Genomic DNA, 17,638 nt, shown 5'->3' on the forward strand with positions numbered 1-17,638 from the left:
ACTACTGAAGCCCGCGCGCCTACAGCCAGTGCTCCCCAACAAGAGAAGCCACCACAATGAGAAGCCCATGCACCACAATGAAGAGTAGCCCCTGCTCACTGCAACTAGAGAAAGCCTGCAAGCAGCAACAAAGACCCAACGCAGCCAAAAATATAAATTAAAAAAAAAATTTTTTTTAATTCCATGAATACTGGAAAATAATGCATCTTATCTCTGTGGGGGAAAGCATTCTTGTCTATGGCTTAATTAAACTTGTCAAAATTTAAAATTCAAACCCTCTATAAAGGTGTTACTTTAACATTTAAAAATAAGATAAGAACTACTAAAAAGATTATATATAAACAATTTTATCATCCATCTAAAACTTCTGTGTATCTGAAAAGGCTTTAATTATAAGCAAATATATATATTGGTAATAAATTATCTCTAAAATTAATTTCCTAAATGTCTTTAAAAGACAAACTTCAGTTTTAGAGATGACTGTTTCCATTATAAGTTTTTATATCAATGATAACACATTTTTCAGATGAATTACAAGAACAGTGTTTCTTCTCAGTACAAACACTATAATATTGAGTAAATGAGTATTTTACCTCAAGTTTTTCTTGCATAACAATCTTAAGAGTTTTTTACTACTGTGAGTGCTCAGGGGTAAGGGATGACCTATGGCTGCAGGCTCTCCCACATTCATTACTCTGATAAGGTTTCTCCACTGTGTGTGTTCGCTTATGTTTAGTAAGGGCTGAGCTTAAGCTGAAGGATTTCCCACATTCATTACACTGGTAGGGTTTCGCTTCTGTATGAGTTCTCTGATGTCGAATTAATGATGTTCTATAGCAAAACAGTTTTTGACATTCATTACATTGATAGGGTTTCACACCAGAATGTATTTTTAGATGTTCAGTAAGGTGTGTACTTCGGCTGAAAGTTTTTCCACATTCCTTACAAACATAAGGTTTCTCTCCAGTGTGAGTTCTCTGGTGTTCAGTAAGATGTGCACTCCGATTAAAGGCCTTTCCACATTCATTACACTCATAGGGTTTCTCTCCAGTATGAATTCTCTGATGTTGAATGAAGGCTGGGGTATGGCTGAAGGCTTTTCCACATTCATTACATTTGTAGGGTTTTTCTCCTGTGTGAGTTCTCTGATGTCGGATTAGTGATGAGCTGTGGCAAAAGACTTTCTTACATTCCTTACACTGGTAGGATTTCTCCCCAGAATGAATGCCTTGATGTTCTATAAGATGTGTGCTCCGGCTGAAGGTTTTTCCACATTCAACACATGCATATGGTTTCTTTCCAGTGTGAATTCTGTGATGCTGAATAAGGGCTGAAATATGGCTGAAAGCCTTCCCACATTCATTACAAGGATAGGGTTTTTCTCCAGTATGTATTCTCTCATGATTTCTAAGGGATGACCTGTGACTAAAGGCTTTTTCACATTCATTACACTCATAAGGTTTCTCCCCAGTATGGACTCTTTGATGTTGAATAAGGTTAGTGCTCTGACTAAAAGCTCTTCCACATTCATTACATTCATAAGGTTTCTCTCCAGTATGAATTCTCTGATGTTGAATGAAGGCTGGGGTATGGCTGAAGGCTTTTCCACATTCATTACATTTGTAGGGTTTTTCTCCTGTGTGAGTTCTCTGATGTCGGATTAGTGATGAGCTGTGGCAAAAAACTTTCTTACATTCCTTACACTGGTAGGATTTCTCCCCAGAATGAATGCCTTGATGTTCTATAAGATGTGTGCTCCGGCTGAAGGTTTTCCCACATTCAACACATGCATATGGTTTCTTTCCAGTGTGAATTCTGTGATGTTGAGTAAGGGCTGAAATATGGCTGAAAACTTTTCCACATTCATTACAAGGATAGGGTTTTTCTCCAGTATGTATTCTCTCATGATTTCTAAGGGATGACCTGTGACTAAAGGCTTTTTCACATTCATTACACTCATAAGGTTTCTCCCCAGTATGGACTCTTTGATGTTGAATAAGGTTAGTGCTCTGACTAAAAGCTTTTCCACATTCATTACATTCATAAGGTTTCTCTCCAGTATGTATTCTTTGATGTTGAATAAGACTAGTGTTTCGGCTAAAGGATTTACCACATAGTTTACATTTACGTTTCTCTCTCATACAAATTTTCTCAGATTCCATTAGCACTGAATTATGGGTTTACATTTAAATTGTTTCCAGAATAAGTAAGGTTGGAGGTACAAATGCATCCTTTCTTATATTTAAAATTATTTCTCATTTATAAGTTGCCTTTAAAAAAAATCTATTGAAGCAGAATTATGTTTTAAGCTCCATTTGTGTCATAATTATGAGGTCTTTATCTTCTAGAAACTCAGTTGTTTAAAAGATTTGAGCTGAGATTTAATATTTCCCTCAAACTGTTATATTCATGATCTTCCTCTTGAGTTATTTTTCCTTATAATTTAATTTTATTTGTGTTTCTCAAATTGGTTATTGAATTCCAATTCTTCTAATGTGTAGAACCATCATTTGAAAAATGTTCTAACATCATGCCATGACACTATTTGTTTTTCAGAAGCTTTCTGCTTTGGAATTAATGCTCTGACTTTGGATATAATATTCAGGATTAAGCAGAAGACAATATTTCTTCCCTCTGGAATATAAAGGGGAAAACAAAGCTCACTCATCAGTTACAGAAAAATATATAATAAAAATAAACCACTGCTGATAAAACAAAAAATTATACAGTATCAGTTCTGATTAATATGGAAGTTTAAAGAAGGAAAGGATTAATATAGATAAGTGTGGTAAAAGAAATGATAGCACTGAGACAAAATTCATAGTATAATTAAAAATAAAGATATAAAAAGTACATGACATGACAAAGAGTCAATGATACTAGTTCAAATATATGTCTTTGGAAAGCAGAGGAAAAAATAAGAAAGGAAAAATGAAATGGGATCATATAATAACAAATTCTGACAAACAGAGAAATGTTATGTAGTAGGAGAGAGAAAAATTGTTTTCTGTCATAGTAGCAACACGATAAATGTGTGATGTTTTAGATGAAGTGCTTGTTAATTTCATCTCAAATGGGTAATAGGGGTCTTCCCTGGTGGCGCAGTGGTTAAGAATCCACCTGCTTATGCAGGGGACATGGGTTCAATCTCTGGTCCGGGAAGATCCCACGTGCTGCAGACCAACTAAGCCTGTGTGTCACAACTTCTGAGCCTGTGTGCCACAACTACTGAAGTCCATGCATCTAAAGCCCGTGCTCCGCAACAAGAGAAGCCACTGCAATGAGAAGCCCATGCACCACAACAAAGAGTAGCCCCCGCTCACCACAACTAGAGAAAGACCACACACAACAATGAAGACCCAACGTGGTCAAAAATAAATAAATAAATTTAAAAACAAATAAATAAATAAAATGGATAATAGAATAAGGCTATCAAATTCAGCAAGAAAGTATAATATAAATGACATGGGCCTGGATTAGGATAATACAAAAGAATTTACTATAGGAGTAAATCTAAAACATAAAAAGAAAGAAACAAAAATATACTAACATTGATTATGAGGAATTTTTACAAAATGAGATTCATAAAGATACTTGGTTTCTAGCCAAGAAAGCTGGAAGTAATAGTGGTACTAATAGAGGAACTAATAGTAGCAATAATAGTGGTACAAATTATAGAAATACTGAAGAAGGAAAAAGAGGTTACTTAGAGAAATTTGGTGATTTCACTTTTTACCATATTGAGTTTAAAGTGATTTAAAGTGAAGTGGCACATTCAAGTAGCAATATACTCTAAGCAGGGAAACTATGGGGAATTCAAATGAGATATGTGAGCTGAAAAAATATATCAGGGAATTAATGACATGGAAGGACTATTTTTGAGGATATCAGAATGCATGATTCTTTGGGATAAAAAATAAACAAGTAAATATAAACCTTAAAAGACATGCATTTGTGTTAGGGAGGAAGTGAAACTAATGAAAAAGCACTTGGAAAGAGATTAAAACAGAAAATAATCTAGCGTTGTCACACAAGCAAAGACAAAATATCAAATGCAGCTGAAAAGTTTGAATATGGAAAGGACTAAGAACAGATTTCTACCAAGAAAGAATTCAGGATTCAGGGGTCTCTTCAAAATAATTTTAGTAGAAAAATAGATGATAAGAGTCTAACTTCAAAGATTAAAGTTGAATAGAATTGAGGCTGTTAGGTACGAGTATGAAAAGTTTGATAATGAAAGCAGAGAATAAAATTAAAAGGTGAATAAAATTAAAAGGTAAATAAAAGAGCATCGTTACAGAAGATGTTCTTGCAAAAGTAAGAACAACTTTTTTTTTAATAGATTTATTTATTTTTGGCTGCGTTGGGTCTTTGTTGCTGCGTGCGGGCTTTCTCTAGTTGTGGTGAGCAGGGGCTACTCTTCGTTGTGGTGCGTGGGCTACTCGTTGCGGTGGCTTCTCTTGCTGTGAAGCATGGGCTCTAGGCATGTGGGCTTCAGTAGTTGTGGCACACGGGCTCAGAAGTTGTGGCTCACGGGCTCTAGAGCACAGGCTCAGTAGTTGCGGCACATGGGCTTAGCTGCTCCGTGGCATGTGGGATCTTCCTGGACCAGGGATCGAACCCGTGTCCCCTGCATTGGCAAGCGGATTCTCAACCACTGCGCCAGCAGGGAAGCCCAGAAAAACTTTTGATGTCTAAAATTCGAAGAGGGAGACACTGAATTATGAAATAATCATTAAATCAAGGTCCTAAAACAAGTAGAAAATAATGGAGTCTGGGGTACAAATAGAGAGATTCATTAATAAATGAAAGAGGGTCATCCCTTCTGCTGAGATCACAAAGATATGTGAGAAGATGGATAAAGATATGTAGAAATGAAGTTGAATGCTGCTCCCACTAAGTGAACTCTGTTTTATACACAGATAAGAGGGGGCTCTGCACAGTGGACACTAACGAGCATTTCCAAATCTACCACCTAGTACCAATATCGTTGGTACCACCACCACAATGGACAGATGAACTATTATTTACAAGGATTTCTCGCAACTTGCTTGTTAGTTATCTGATTCTTTCTTGGCTAAGTATCTTGTGACATTTCTCTGTTTTTTCCTCTGTTATCTATTAATATGGTTCTTCCTACTTAGAAGATAATACCTGATTTGAAAAGCTGATGCTCGGAATCTTGGTGAAGGATATGGGCTTGGGTGTTTATGATGGATCTCAAAATTGTGTCCTAAGTTATCTTCAGGAACTATGAAATATAGGAATGTTGATGCTGCTAAGGCAACATAATAAAGTTATCTACGTACAATGTTTTGAAGAAAAGAGCAATCACCTGTTTAATAATAAAAGAAATATCTTGTCTCATGCACAAATAAAATTTTTTTTTTTTTTTTTTTTTTTTTAAATTATTTTCCCTTTATTTATTTTATTTATTTATTTATTTATTTATTTTTGGCTGTGTTGGGTCTTCGGTTCGTGCGAGGGCTTTCTCTGGTTACGGCAAGTGGGGGCCACTCCTCATCGCGGTGCGGGGACCGCTCTTCATCGCGGTGCGCGGGCCTTTCACTATCGCGGCCCCTCCCGCTGCGGGGCACAGGCTCCAGACGCGCAGGCTCAGTAGTTGTGGCTCACGGGCCCAGCTGCTCCGTGGCATGTGGGATCTTCCCAGACCAGGGCTCGAACCCGTGTCCCCTGCATTAGCAGGCAGATTCTCAACCACTGCGCCACCAGGGAAGCCCCACAAATAAAATTTTAAGATCTCTGGTCCCTAAACTCAAAGCCCAGCTCAGATAAACACTTGTAAATCCCATAATCCCACACATTTTGACGTTTGAGGGAAAAGTCATGGCAGTCTCTAGTAATTACAAAGCTCTACTTAACCCATGAGACAAGGCTCCTGCAGTTGTTATCACTTATAGTATCTGACAATGGTTTGATTCTTTTCATTACCACAAGGTAAAGTCCACTGGCACACCCTTCAATGCCACTGGTTCCCAGAACAGCAAACAAATACCTTCTAAGGGATCATTCGTGCAACTACTTATGAAAGAAAGAGTAAAGCTAACAACTCAAAATGACAAAGTAGAGGGCTAGGAAGTTGTTCAAATAGAGTTCAGGGTTCTAAGGTTCTAAATTCAAGAGTGGCCAAAAGTACTTATTTGGTGCCTACTATGTATCTGTTGAGAGTATACAGAAGCAATTCTGAAGTTTCCCTAAAAAAACACTGAAAATAAGAAATTATCTATCTATCTATCAATCAACTATAAAAGATCAATCAAAAGTAAAGTGATGGTAACAGAACATAGAAAAAAGAGGTGTTAGAGATACAAAAAACGGTAGGCTCCTCCTGTTCACACAAAACCTGGAAGAAAAGAGACTAGCACCAAATACTAGCTAGATCTGTTTATCTCAGTAAGCAGGTAGAGTTTATTGTGGGGCTAGAACTAATATGATAACTTTATCTAAGAGCTTTACATATTTGCATCACACCATTAACTCCCTTTGGTATAACTGCACACTTGCCAAGCAAAATTAGGATTAGAATTTTGTTTCCTTTTTTTTTCTTTCTTGCCAGACAACATAAAAATATGAATTCCTTGGTAGTTCTGGATCTCAATGTAATATAAATCCACTTTCCATTTAACTCATCAGTCACTTGTAAACTTACATGGTTAAATCTATCTCTACACTAACTTCAAGTTTCTGAAACTGCAAATATGAGGATCAGACCATAGATGATAAGGAATTCACCAAGATAAGTGCCACAGTGAGATACCTCAGATGTCAAACAGCTAATCAACTTACCCAGAAAACGCTGATATCACTGTCTGTCATATTTCACACTGCAATATAACTTCCCTTGTGCTACCCTCTTTAGGTAATAGGACAGATAAAACAGATACAAGATTTGATATTAAAAGATATGTTCTCTATTTGGAAAGAAAAGTTTAATGGAGACTTGGGAGGAGCTTGAAAACAAAACAGGCAAAAGAAAGCTCTAGAGGAGTAATAAACTGACGCTGAGGATATACAGCCACTTCTCACCTAGAGGACCTAAATTCTTACCAATTCCGGCTGAGAATCCAAGATTGATGCCTCACAGAAGGCCACTCATGAAGGGCAAAGGAACCAGTATAGATTTTGGTATTTACAACTGGCTAAAGTAACGTTAGGGATGGAAGGGGCCTCAAACACATGACGAAATTCTTCTTCTTTTTTTTTTTTTTTGCCACGGCATGTGGCATGCGAGATCTTAATTCCCCGACCAGGGATCAAACCCACGCCCCCTTCAGTGGAAGCACAGAGTCTTAACTACTGGACCGCCAGGGAAGTCCCGACATGACCAGATTCTTCCCAAAGAATCTGAATTTTTTAGCTGTATGGGGTGGGGCTCTGGAGAGCTAGGCTGAAAACCTCTGAATGTCAGAAGTAAATCTCCCACAATTTTTCAGGACTGAGGAGACAAAGAGCTGCCACATTTTCAATTGAGTGCCCAGGAGGGCCACATCCTAGGAAAAGAAGTAACCAAGAGGTAAAATAAATCTTATCAAAACTGCAACCCAGCACTAACTCAGCTTGGCTGAGATGATCCTATCTACTTTAAAGAGAAAAAAAGAGAACTCTTCCTGGTGAAAGATGATATCAGCTTGAACCTCTATGGTGCTTTTATCATGACAACAAGAACATAATCAAAACTTAGTAAACAGGGCTTCCCTGGTGGCACAGTGGTTAAGAATCTGCCTGCCAATGCAAGGGAGACGGGTTCGAGCTCTGGCCCAGGAAGATCCCACATGCCGCGGAGCAACTAAGCCCGCGAGCCACAACTACTGAGCTGGCACTCCACAACTACTGAAGCCCACATGTCTAGAGCCCACGCTCCGCAACAAGAGAAGCCACCACAGTGAGAAGCCCGCACACCACAACGAAGAGTAGCCCCCACTTGCCGCAACTAGAAAAAGCCCGTGCGCAGCAATGAAGACCCAACACAGCCAAAAATTAATTAATTAATTTTTATAAAAAGAAAAGGAAACAAAGGTGGATCTATTAAAAAAAACAACAACACTTAGTAAACATACAAAGTGTTAGTACCACTGACCAATATCAAGAGAAAACAAAATAGAAGGATAGACAAAGTAGAAAAAAGAATGAAAAAGTTTAACAGCAATTTGGAATCAACCAAAAGGAATCAAATAAGCATTTAGAACAGAATACCTGAAATTAAGAACTCAATTGGATGGGTAAAACAACAGATTGGGCTAAGGGAAAGATCAATAAAATAAGCAAATTGAAGAACAGAGGTTTAAAAAAAAGACTAATGATAATTTTAAAAAGGATTAGAAAATATCATAGCCAAGAGGAGTCTAAAAAGACATGATGACTAAATATAACATGGTATCTTGGACAGGATCTTAGAACTGAAAAAAGACATTAGGTTAAAAACTGAGTTAATTTGAATAAAGTACAGACTTTAGTTAATAATAATGTATCAACCTTCATTCATTAATTGTGACAATGTAACAAACTAATGTAAGATGTTAATTGGGAAAACTGGCTGTGAAATATAGGGAACACTCTGTACCATCTTTGCAACCTTTTTGTAAATCTAAAACTACTGTAAAATAAAAAGTTTATCAAAGAAAACAAAAAGTTATCCCATTGTATTTCAGTTTATCTCCTGTTTCACCACAACAATTTTCCTATAACTTATGTTTCTCTTTTGACCATTATTTAGTCTTATTTTGTTTTATTTCCTGATGATGCAGTTTACATAGTTCTTTTCATATATCTTTTCATATAAGCTTATCTCTTTAAAAAAAAAAGGATTAGAGAGAATTCCCTAGCAGTCTAGTGATGAGGACTCCAGCTTTCACTCATGGGGCCCAGGTTTGATCCCTGGTAGGGGAACTAAGATCTCACAGGCACCAATAAAAAAAAGGATTGGAGCATAAGGGACCTATGAGATTTACTCAAGAGGTTTAACATGCGTATAACAGGAGTCTCAAAACAAGAGGAGAGAATAGGAATAACACAATAATTGAAGGAATAGGACGGAAGATATTCCCAACTGATGAGTTATAGATTCAAGAAGTCCCAAACCATAAGGAAGCTAAATTTAAAGAAAAGCACACCCAAGGATATCATAGCCAAATTCTAAAATCAGAGGCAGAGAACAATCTTAAAAGCAGTTTAAGAAACAGGCACAGTAACTTCAAAGCAGCAACACTGCTGACTCTCAACAGTTGAAGAGAATCAACTGAAAAATCCATGTTTTGGGGTGAGAAGCACTCAATAATTTAAAGATGCCAGTTCTCTCCTGTTATGAGTTAAATGTGTCCCCCACTCCAAAAAATTATATATATATATATATATATATATATATACACACACACACACACACACACACACACACACACACACACACACATATATATGTATATACACACACACATACATATATATATCTCCTTACCCCTAGTACCTCAGAATGTGACCTTATTTAGAAATGGGGTCACTGCAGATATAAGTTAAGATGAAGTCACACTGTAGTAGGGTAGTCCCCAATCTAATATGACTGGTGTCCTTATAAGAAGATGATCATGCAAAAACACAGAGACACACAGGGAGAATACCATGTGATGATAAAATTACGCTGCTGTAAGCCAAGTAATGCCAAAGACTGCCTGCAAACCGCCAGAAGCTAGGAAGGATTCCCCTACAGGTTACAGAGGCAGCATGGCCTTGCCAACACCTTGATTTCAGACTTCTAGTCCCCAGAACTGTGAGACAATACATTTCCATTGTTTTAAACCACACAGTTTGTGGTACTTTGTTACAGCAGCCCTATGAAACTAATACGCCCCCAACTTAATATATATAACACATATTTTTGAAAAAGAAAAAATATGCGTATGAGGGGAGATTTGTCCATACTAGGTAACAAAACATACAGCTACGTTAATTAAAACATTGTATTACTGAAACAAGGATAGACTGAAGGAATAATAAGACAGAACAGACTCTAGAAATAGGTCCATTATTTATAGGGACTTAATATATGCTAAACAGGGCATTTTGAATATTTGGGGAAAGATGGAAATTCAACAAATGATTTGGGACAACTGGCTTACCAATCTAGGGGAAAAAATAAATGCACCACTGCTACCTTATAAAAATAAACTATAATTGCAATAGACATTAGGAATAAATCTATAAAACAACCAGAAAGATATCAGAAGAATATTTTTATAATCTTGCATAAGAAGGTCCTTAAAAATATATAAAACCTGGAGGTTATATAGGAAAAAGCTCTCAGATTTGACTACACAAATATACAAGGCAATCAACAAAATTAAAAGAGAAAAGTCATACTGGGCGTAAATATTTACAACTAATAAAACAGAAGAGATCATTAGTTATATAGAGTTCCTACAAGTCAGTTAGGAAAACATAACGCAATACAAATATGGGCAAATGATATGAACAGGAAATTTACAAAAGAAACACCAATGACCAACATATAACAAAATTTTCAACCTCACTTTTAATCATGGAAATGCAAAGTAAAATATGTTTCAAACATCAAATTGGCAAAAATGTTAAAAGCATATAATATCCAGTGCTGTTTAAGCATGTGGGGAAATAGGTGTTAAGCCAAAATAGCCTTTGTAAGGGGAGGAGATCTTTCCCGGAAAGGACACTTATTTATATGTATTAAAGTCACATTACAATCATACCAGGTTCATAATAATTTATTCTTATTTAAATTATATATATTAATAATAATTATGTTACCTGCAAAAATTAACTCACAGCACCTTATATTTCCCCAATTACTACAGTCATTATACTTCAATGTTCTACTGCCAATGTCTTGTCTTCCTTCCTTAGACTGTAAGTTTCTTTTTTTTTTTTTTTAATTTTTTTATAGCTACTTTATTTATTTATTTATTTATTTTTGGCTGTGTTGGGTCTTCGGTTCGTGCGAGGGCTTTCTCTGGTTACGGCAAGTGGGGGCCACTCTTCATCGCGGTGCGGGGACCGCTCTTCATCGCGGTGCGCGGGCCTTTCACTATCGCGGCCCCTCCCGTTGCGGGGCACAGGCTCCAGACGCGCAGGCTCAGTAGTTGTGGCTCACGGGCCCAGCTGCTCCGTGGCATGTGGGATCTTCCCAGACCAGGGCTCGAACCCGTGTCCCCTGCATTAGCAGGCAGATTCTCAACCACTGCGCCACCAGGGAAGCCCTAGACTGTAAGTTTCTTGAGGACAGTTATACTAACTTATATACTCTTTTGTCCTCAGGGCCACACACAGAACCTGACATATATTACATAACTAATAAGTATTTCTTGAACTAGTGAATGTATAAAGTTTTCTCTTGATTCCCAATCAAGTGGTCTTTGTACTACAGCGTGCTGATAGTTACCTGCTATCTTAAAGAAGTGGGATTCAAGACTATTTTTTTCGATGTCTCAACATTGTATAAAAGTATCCAGATTGCCTCACGATATTGCTATAAAGTTCAGAACTGGGTAGGCTTTAGGATCCTGAAATATCATTTAATCGGTCCCCCTTCCTCTATGTAGACCTATCTCCAGCTAAACCACTATTAGTTACATTTTTCGATTCAAGATTTTTGAATGTCTTCTAACTGCAAAGCAAAGCCAGAGTTAATGTTTCCTGTGGTTAGCTCTTACAGTTCTGGGCGAGGACTACGACCAGTTCTTTGCGTTTTTTTTTAATCCCCATGTATTTAGTAGAGTGCCCCTCACACAGTAGCTGTTTTAATGTGTACTCGCCGATGAATAGTCTATAAACTGATATTTACTCCTTTATCAGTTTAGGTTCTGGAAGCCTGCCTATCAGAATTCTAAACTGTATTTCTGCTGTTGTTGCTGAATCTGTGGCTTCTGGATCTGAGTTGCCAGAGAGAACCCATGAATACCCCCCAAAATGTGATTCTAGACCCTGTCTTTCTTACTTTCTGGTATACTGGCGACCTGGCATCTGTTATTAAAAACGCCCTGTGGTTACTATGCTCTCAACTCATAACCACCCCCGCAGTCAGGCAAAGATGGGTGACTGTGCTTGCTAATCCTTGCCAATCCTTCAGACCATCCAACTGTGAATTCTGTGCTTTTTCAAGGCTGACTCTGATGCTGTTAGAGCAGTAAAGACAAGAAGATGAACACAGGGACCAGATGCTAGAGGCTCCTGCTTTCTAAACCTCACAACTGATGTCATAATGTCAGAGTATTTGAGCTAGAAAGAGGCTCAGGAAATATTAAGGTTAATTTCCTTAGTTTCTCCAAGATGTGCAACTCAAGGCAACAGTCACAAGAGACTTGCTTAGGTCACACAGTTAGTCACTGGCGGGCTAGGACTACAGACTCTATTCTTGAGTTCAATATTATTTCTCTCCACTTAAAAATAATCCAAACACTATTTCTGAAAAGAAAATGAAAAGGATGGCTCAAAGAATAATTTTGAATTATTAACCAAATTCATAGAGGGAAAAAAATGATTTTTAAGTCATTGGTTCAGAATTCTGTAGAGAGATTTTATTAAAAGAACAATGAGCCATTCAAATCACTCTGAGTCTTTAGAAAGACATGAATATATTATAAATTAAATGTTTAGGGACTTCCCTTTACTTACTTTAAATAAATTAAAATTTATTTAATAAATAAATTTATTTATTTATTAAAAATAATAAATGTTTAGCTAATGATTATCATGATAATGTATTAGCTTTTAATCAAATAGGTAGATAACTATAAACATTTAAAATGGAAAGCCTCGTGGTTGACAAATGCAATTTATTGTCTGTAAAGCAAATTTACATTCACTAATGACACTGGACTATGTATACAATTGAAGTGAGATCAAGATACATTTAAATGATCTAAACCCAGGTTGAACGTATACATACCAGAGCTTTGAGAATTGGCTAAGATGTCTTTTCTTAACATTCTAAGTTTGCAGTACACTAAACTGAAAATGAGACAGGATCTTGGAAAGCAGTGAGGAATAGAACAATAGGAAGACATATTTATGAAAAGGAAGGAAATCCTGTGTGTTTAATTCTCTTCCAATGAGGTTAAACGTTTAATAGAAGCTCCCTTGTAACGGAAGAATGATAAAGGCATAACATATGTGTAAAGATTTCTTTCAGAGCAAATTTGTGTTGATGGATATTAGGTCATTTATAATTTTTAAAAATCAGCACTTCATATTTGAATTTTTCTATTTTTCTGGAAAAATTAATGCTGTCCATATACCCAAATAAACAAAAAATATATATAAATGACAGACCAGGAATTTTGCCCAGTGATTACCCTAGGCACTGTCCTGGGTAGGTGAGAGGAAGTGGAATCTAATGCACAAGTAACATTTAATTGGATATAAATTAGAGCACAGACCTTTTCTCTATAGTAACAGAAGAGAGGACAGACTCTACGGAAATGTTTCCAGGAAGGCTGGTGGATGTGGTGGTAACTCTGGAAGTTTTTTTCTGCTTGTTCTCTTCTCTCAGTGAAATAGAAAGCAGGATCATCACTGAGAGTGAAGGTGGGGGAGGGGTTGAAGGTCTAATGTGACTGAAGTGTTAGATGGTTCCCTTAAACAGCAGGAGAGCGAAGGGAATGGGGAAATCATCTTTCACTTGGATTATTGCCTTAGCTTCCTAACCAGTGTCCCTAGTCTCCTCTTGATCCCCTACAGTCTGTTTTCAACAGAGCATCCAAAATGATTCCTTTAAAATATAAGTCAAATAATGTCACTTCTCTCCTCAAAATTCTCCTGTGAAAATTGGTAAATTGTATGTAAATTACACCTCAGTAGAGCTGACGAAACAATAACAACTACAACCACCTCCCTATGGCTTCTCTTCTCACTCAGAGTAAAAGCCAATCTCCTCCAAGTGGCCTGCACAGCCCCGTGTGATCTGGACCCCTCTTACCTCTGTCATCTCAACCTCTACTATGCTATGTCTTCATTCCTCTGTCCACAATGGCCTCTTTGACGCTCTCCACACACGCTACGGACATTTGCACCTCAGGGCCTTTGCATTTGCTGTTTCCTCTCTCTGGGAACTTTTCCCCTCCCGGATATCTGCAAGGCTCACATCCTCATTTTCTTCAAGTCTTTATTGAATGTCACACTATTAGAGAAGCCTTCCCTGACCCCATATATGAAAAAGCAGCTGTCCCAGGCCCTCCCTAACATCACTACTATAGTGCAGTTGCCTCCACCAGCCACCATCTGACACACTGTATATTGTTTATTGTCTGTGTGCTCATCCTAGACTGTCAGTTCCATGTAGGCAGGGACTTTGCTTTACTCACTGGAGGTATCCCCAGTGCCTCAAACATTACCTGGCTTTTGCCTTTAACTAATATTTACTCAATGAATGAAAAAAAAAAATCTTTCCTCCCTCTGGGCACAGAGATATTTCAGGAAAGAAAAAATAAAGCCTAGTTGATTCACTTGTATGTTTTATGTGTACAAATTTGCCAAACAGGCTCAAGAAAATATGCTATCTGGAGTTAAGTGTGAGATGGGAGATTCTGTTGTTTCCTCAGTCTCAATTCTCACAATGCTCTCATAAATGAGCATTTTGCCAGGGTAAGAGTTATCTTAATGTTTAAAGAATATATTTGGGTACATTTATACATACATTACTGCATGGTTATATACACATAACATGTACATATAAATTATAAGCAATATAAGAGAATTTCAAGGGCTATTTAACTACATGTGATTTTTCAAACTGCAGATGTTAACTTTAGAAATTAAACCCAGCAAGGTAAATACAAAAGGCTTGAAAAGTTTTGCTCACCAAAGACATGTAATCAGGCGCCAATGGTCAGGTCCTCCTTCTTAATTCCATCTTATCCAATCAAGTAGAGACTTAAGAAAACAGAGCTGCAAAAGAAAAGGGGCTCTCAGAAATCAGGATTGCTTTATGGAACCCCTATCTAACCACCTGGATGTAACCCAAACCCTCCCTAAAAATAAGGTCAGAATGAGTCTAGGAACAAACTTCTTCCCTGCAGAGTACAAAGGGAAAGGCCACTGACATTGCTGTCTGGGGCTCTGACACCGTCACTATATTCTCAGCATTGTCTAGGGGCATGGCTCCAATCTTGCGATCCAGACACTGGGTTAACTCCAAAGCTCTGGCCCTCTCAAGATGGGTGATATCTACGACATCAGTCCTCTCCCATTTATTAATAAAAATAGTAACATTTGCAAAGCATTTTAAGTTGTTGAAAGCTCATTCACAAATGCCATCTCAATGAACAACAATCAACAGCTCTTCAGTGCGCACAGAAAGTAGGGAATCATTCCCACAGCTCTTTACAGGAGAGGCTTCAGGAATTTACCAAAACAAAACAAACAAAAAACTACCTCTAGGCGAGGTGTATTTCATATAAAAGAGCAGGATGTTCGGAGCCCTAAATTCTAGGGCCACTAAGTTCCTAGATCAGTTTTCCTGCAATTTCCTGCCAAAGTCTAGGATGCCCGCCCCTCCCGTCCGGGTATTTATCTGCCCGATCAATTCCATTACTGCCAAAGCCCCCAAAGCCCCCAGCTCTGTCCTCGAGATTTCCCACCCCCCAGCCCCCCACCCAGAAGTGAGAGCCCAAATTCTTGGCCCTTAAGGCGGGAAGGCACAGCTAGGGCTCTGCCTCCCTCTAACCCAGAAGCAGCCCTAGACCCGCATAACCCCGATTCGGAGTACAGGTCACTACTCCGCACTCGACTCCAACGAAAACCAAACACCAACCCCGATGCCCTAATCTCCGCCTTTCGCCCGCCCCCGCCCCCCAAACCAAGCCCGACCAAAGCATTCTCTCAGGCCCCTCCAGCCCTGCCTCATCCCTGGGGTGGGGACGTTATTCCGAAGTGGAGTCCTCCCTAACTCCCACCCGCGTACACAAGTCGGGTTAAAAACGAGCTCACCAGCTCCACCGAAAAATAAAGGACTCTGTCGGAACCCGCAAGCCAACAAATGCGCATGCGCCCTCAGCCGCCTAGAACTACATTTCCCAGCAGCCTCCGCAAAGGCAGGGCGTCTGCGCGCAGTGTCGCTTATGGGGCTCGGGAGTTGTATTTCCATATGCTTGCAAGTTGCGAATGTGCGTTGCTCCTTCGTTATTTAAATGGAAAAAAAGGGGGAAAAAAGCTTTCCCTTTCGCTAAAGAAAAAAAAAAAGGAGTCTAAAGGGATGCAAGTTTTTCGTTAACAAACTTTTTCCCTCTTAAACAAAAGTAACGCCTATTCATTATATCAATAGATTATTTATAAATAACCATTTATTCAACAGGTAGGCAAAAAAGAACAGGAAAAAAAAAAAAAAAAAAAAAAAACACCAACCCACCCAAACTAGATGGAATTCCATAACAGAGAGATAATCACTATTAACCCTGTGGTGCATATATATCATTCTAAAAATAAATCTCTCTGACAGCCTCATTCTTCCTTATGGAGAGAGAGACAGAGATTGATTACAACCAAGAATGAGGCCATTTGTTTATTTTTGGTTTTATTTCCATTTCTCTAGGAGGTGGGCTAATGAAACTTAAAAGCGTTTGCACAGCAAAGGAAACCATAAACAAGACAAAAAGACAACTCTCAGAATGGGAGAAAATATTTGCAAATGAAGCAACTGAAAAAGGATTAATCTCCAAAATTTACAAGCAGCTCATGCAGCTCAATATCAAAAAAAACCCAACCCAATCCAAAAATGGGCAGAAGACCTAAATAGACATTTCTCCAAAGAAGATATACAGATTGCCAACAAACACATGAAAGGATGCTCAGCATCACTAATCATTAGAGAAATGCAAATCAAAACTACAATGAGGTATCACCTCACACCAGTCAGAATGGCCATCATCAAAAAATCTACAAACAATAAATTCTGGAGAGAGTGTGGAGAAAAGGGAACCCTCTGGCACTGTTGGTGGGAATGTAAATTGATACAGCTACTATGGAGAACAGTATGGAGGTTCCTTAAAAAACTAAAACTAGAACTACCATATGACCCAGTAGTCCCACTACTAGGCATATTCCCTGAGAAAACCATAATTCAATAAGAGTCATGTACCCCAATGTTCACTGCAGCTCTATTTACAATAGCCAGGACATGGAAGCAACCTAAGTGTCCATAGACAGATGAATGGATAAAGAAGATGTGGCACATATATACAATGGAATATTACTCAGCCATAAAAAGAAATGAAATTGAATTATTTGTAGTGAGGTGGATGCACCTAGAGTCTGTCATACAGAGTGAAGTAAGTCAGAAAGAGAAAAACAAATACCATATGCTAACGCATATATGTGGAATCTAAGAAAAAAAAAAAGGTTCTGATGAACCTAGGGGCAGGACAGGAATAAAGACGCAGAAGTAGAGAATGGACTTGAGGACACAGGGAGGAGGAAGGGTAAGCTGGGAGGAAGGGAGAGAGTAGCATTGACATATATACATTATCAAATGTAAAACAGATAGCTAGTGGGAAGCAACTGCATCTCACAGGGAGATCAGCTCGGTGCTTTGTGACCACTTAGAAGGGTAGGAGAGGGAGAGTGGGAGGGAGATGCAAGAGGGAGGGTATAAGGGGATATA

At 38.3% G+C, this 17,638-nt stretch overlaps 1 protein-coding gene and 1 long non-coding RNA gene across 2 annotated transcripts in view; both read right to left on the reverse strand.

Annotated features, from left to right (window-relative positions):
• Positions 1 to 541: 541 nt before the first annotated feature.
• Positions 542 to 17,638, reverse strand: part of ZFP37 (ZFP37 zinc finger protein) — a 103,212-nt gene continuing 86,115 nt past the window's right edge. Inside the window, exon 9 of the mRNA XM_057547828.1 lies at positions 542 to 2,074. Coding sequence (XP_057403811.1) covers positions 633 to 2,074 — 1,442 coding nt within the window. The 3' untranslated portion in view covers positions 542 to 632. The remainder of the gene's footprint in view (positions 2,075 to 17,638) is intronic.
• Positions 4,365 to 16,032, reverse strand: LOC114237143 (uncharacterized). The gene is made up of 3 exons (XR_003622906.2): positions 15,970 to 16,032; positions 14,843 to 14,928; positions 4,365 to 4,694 (listed from the first exon to the last, which is right to left on the reverse strand). It is a non-coding gene; the product is annotated as an uncharacterized LOC114237143 (long non-coding RNA).

Source organism: Balaenoptera acutorostrata, chromosome 6 (genome assembly GCF_949987535.1).
Source record: "Balaenoptera acutorostrata chromosome 6, mBalAcu1.1, whole genome shotgun sequence".
In the NCBI taxonomy this organism is placed as follows: domain Eukaryota; kingdom Metazoa; phylum Chordata; class Mammalia; order Artiodactyla; family Balaenopteridae; genus Balaenoptera; species Balaenoptera acutorostrata.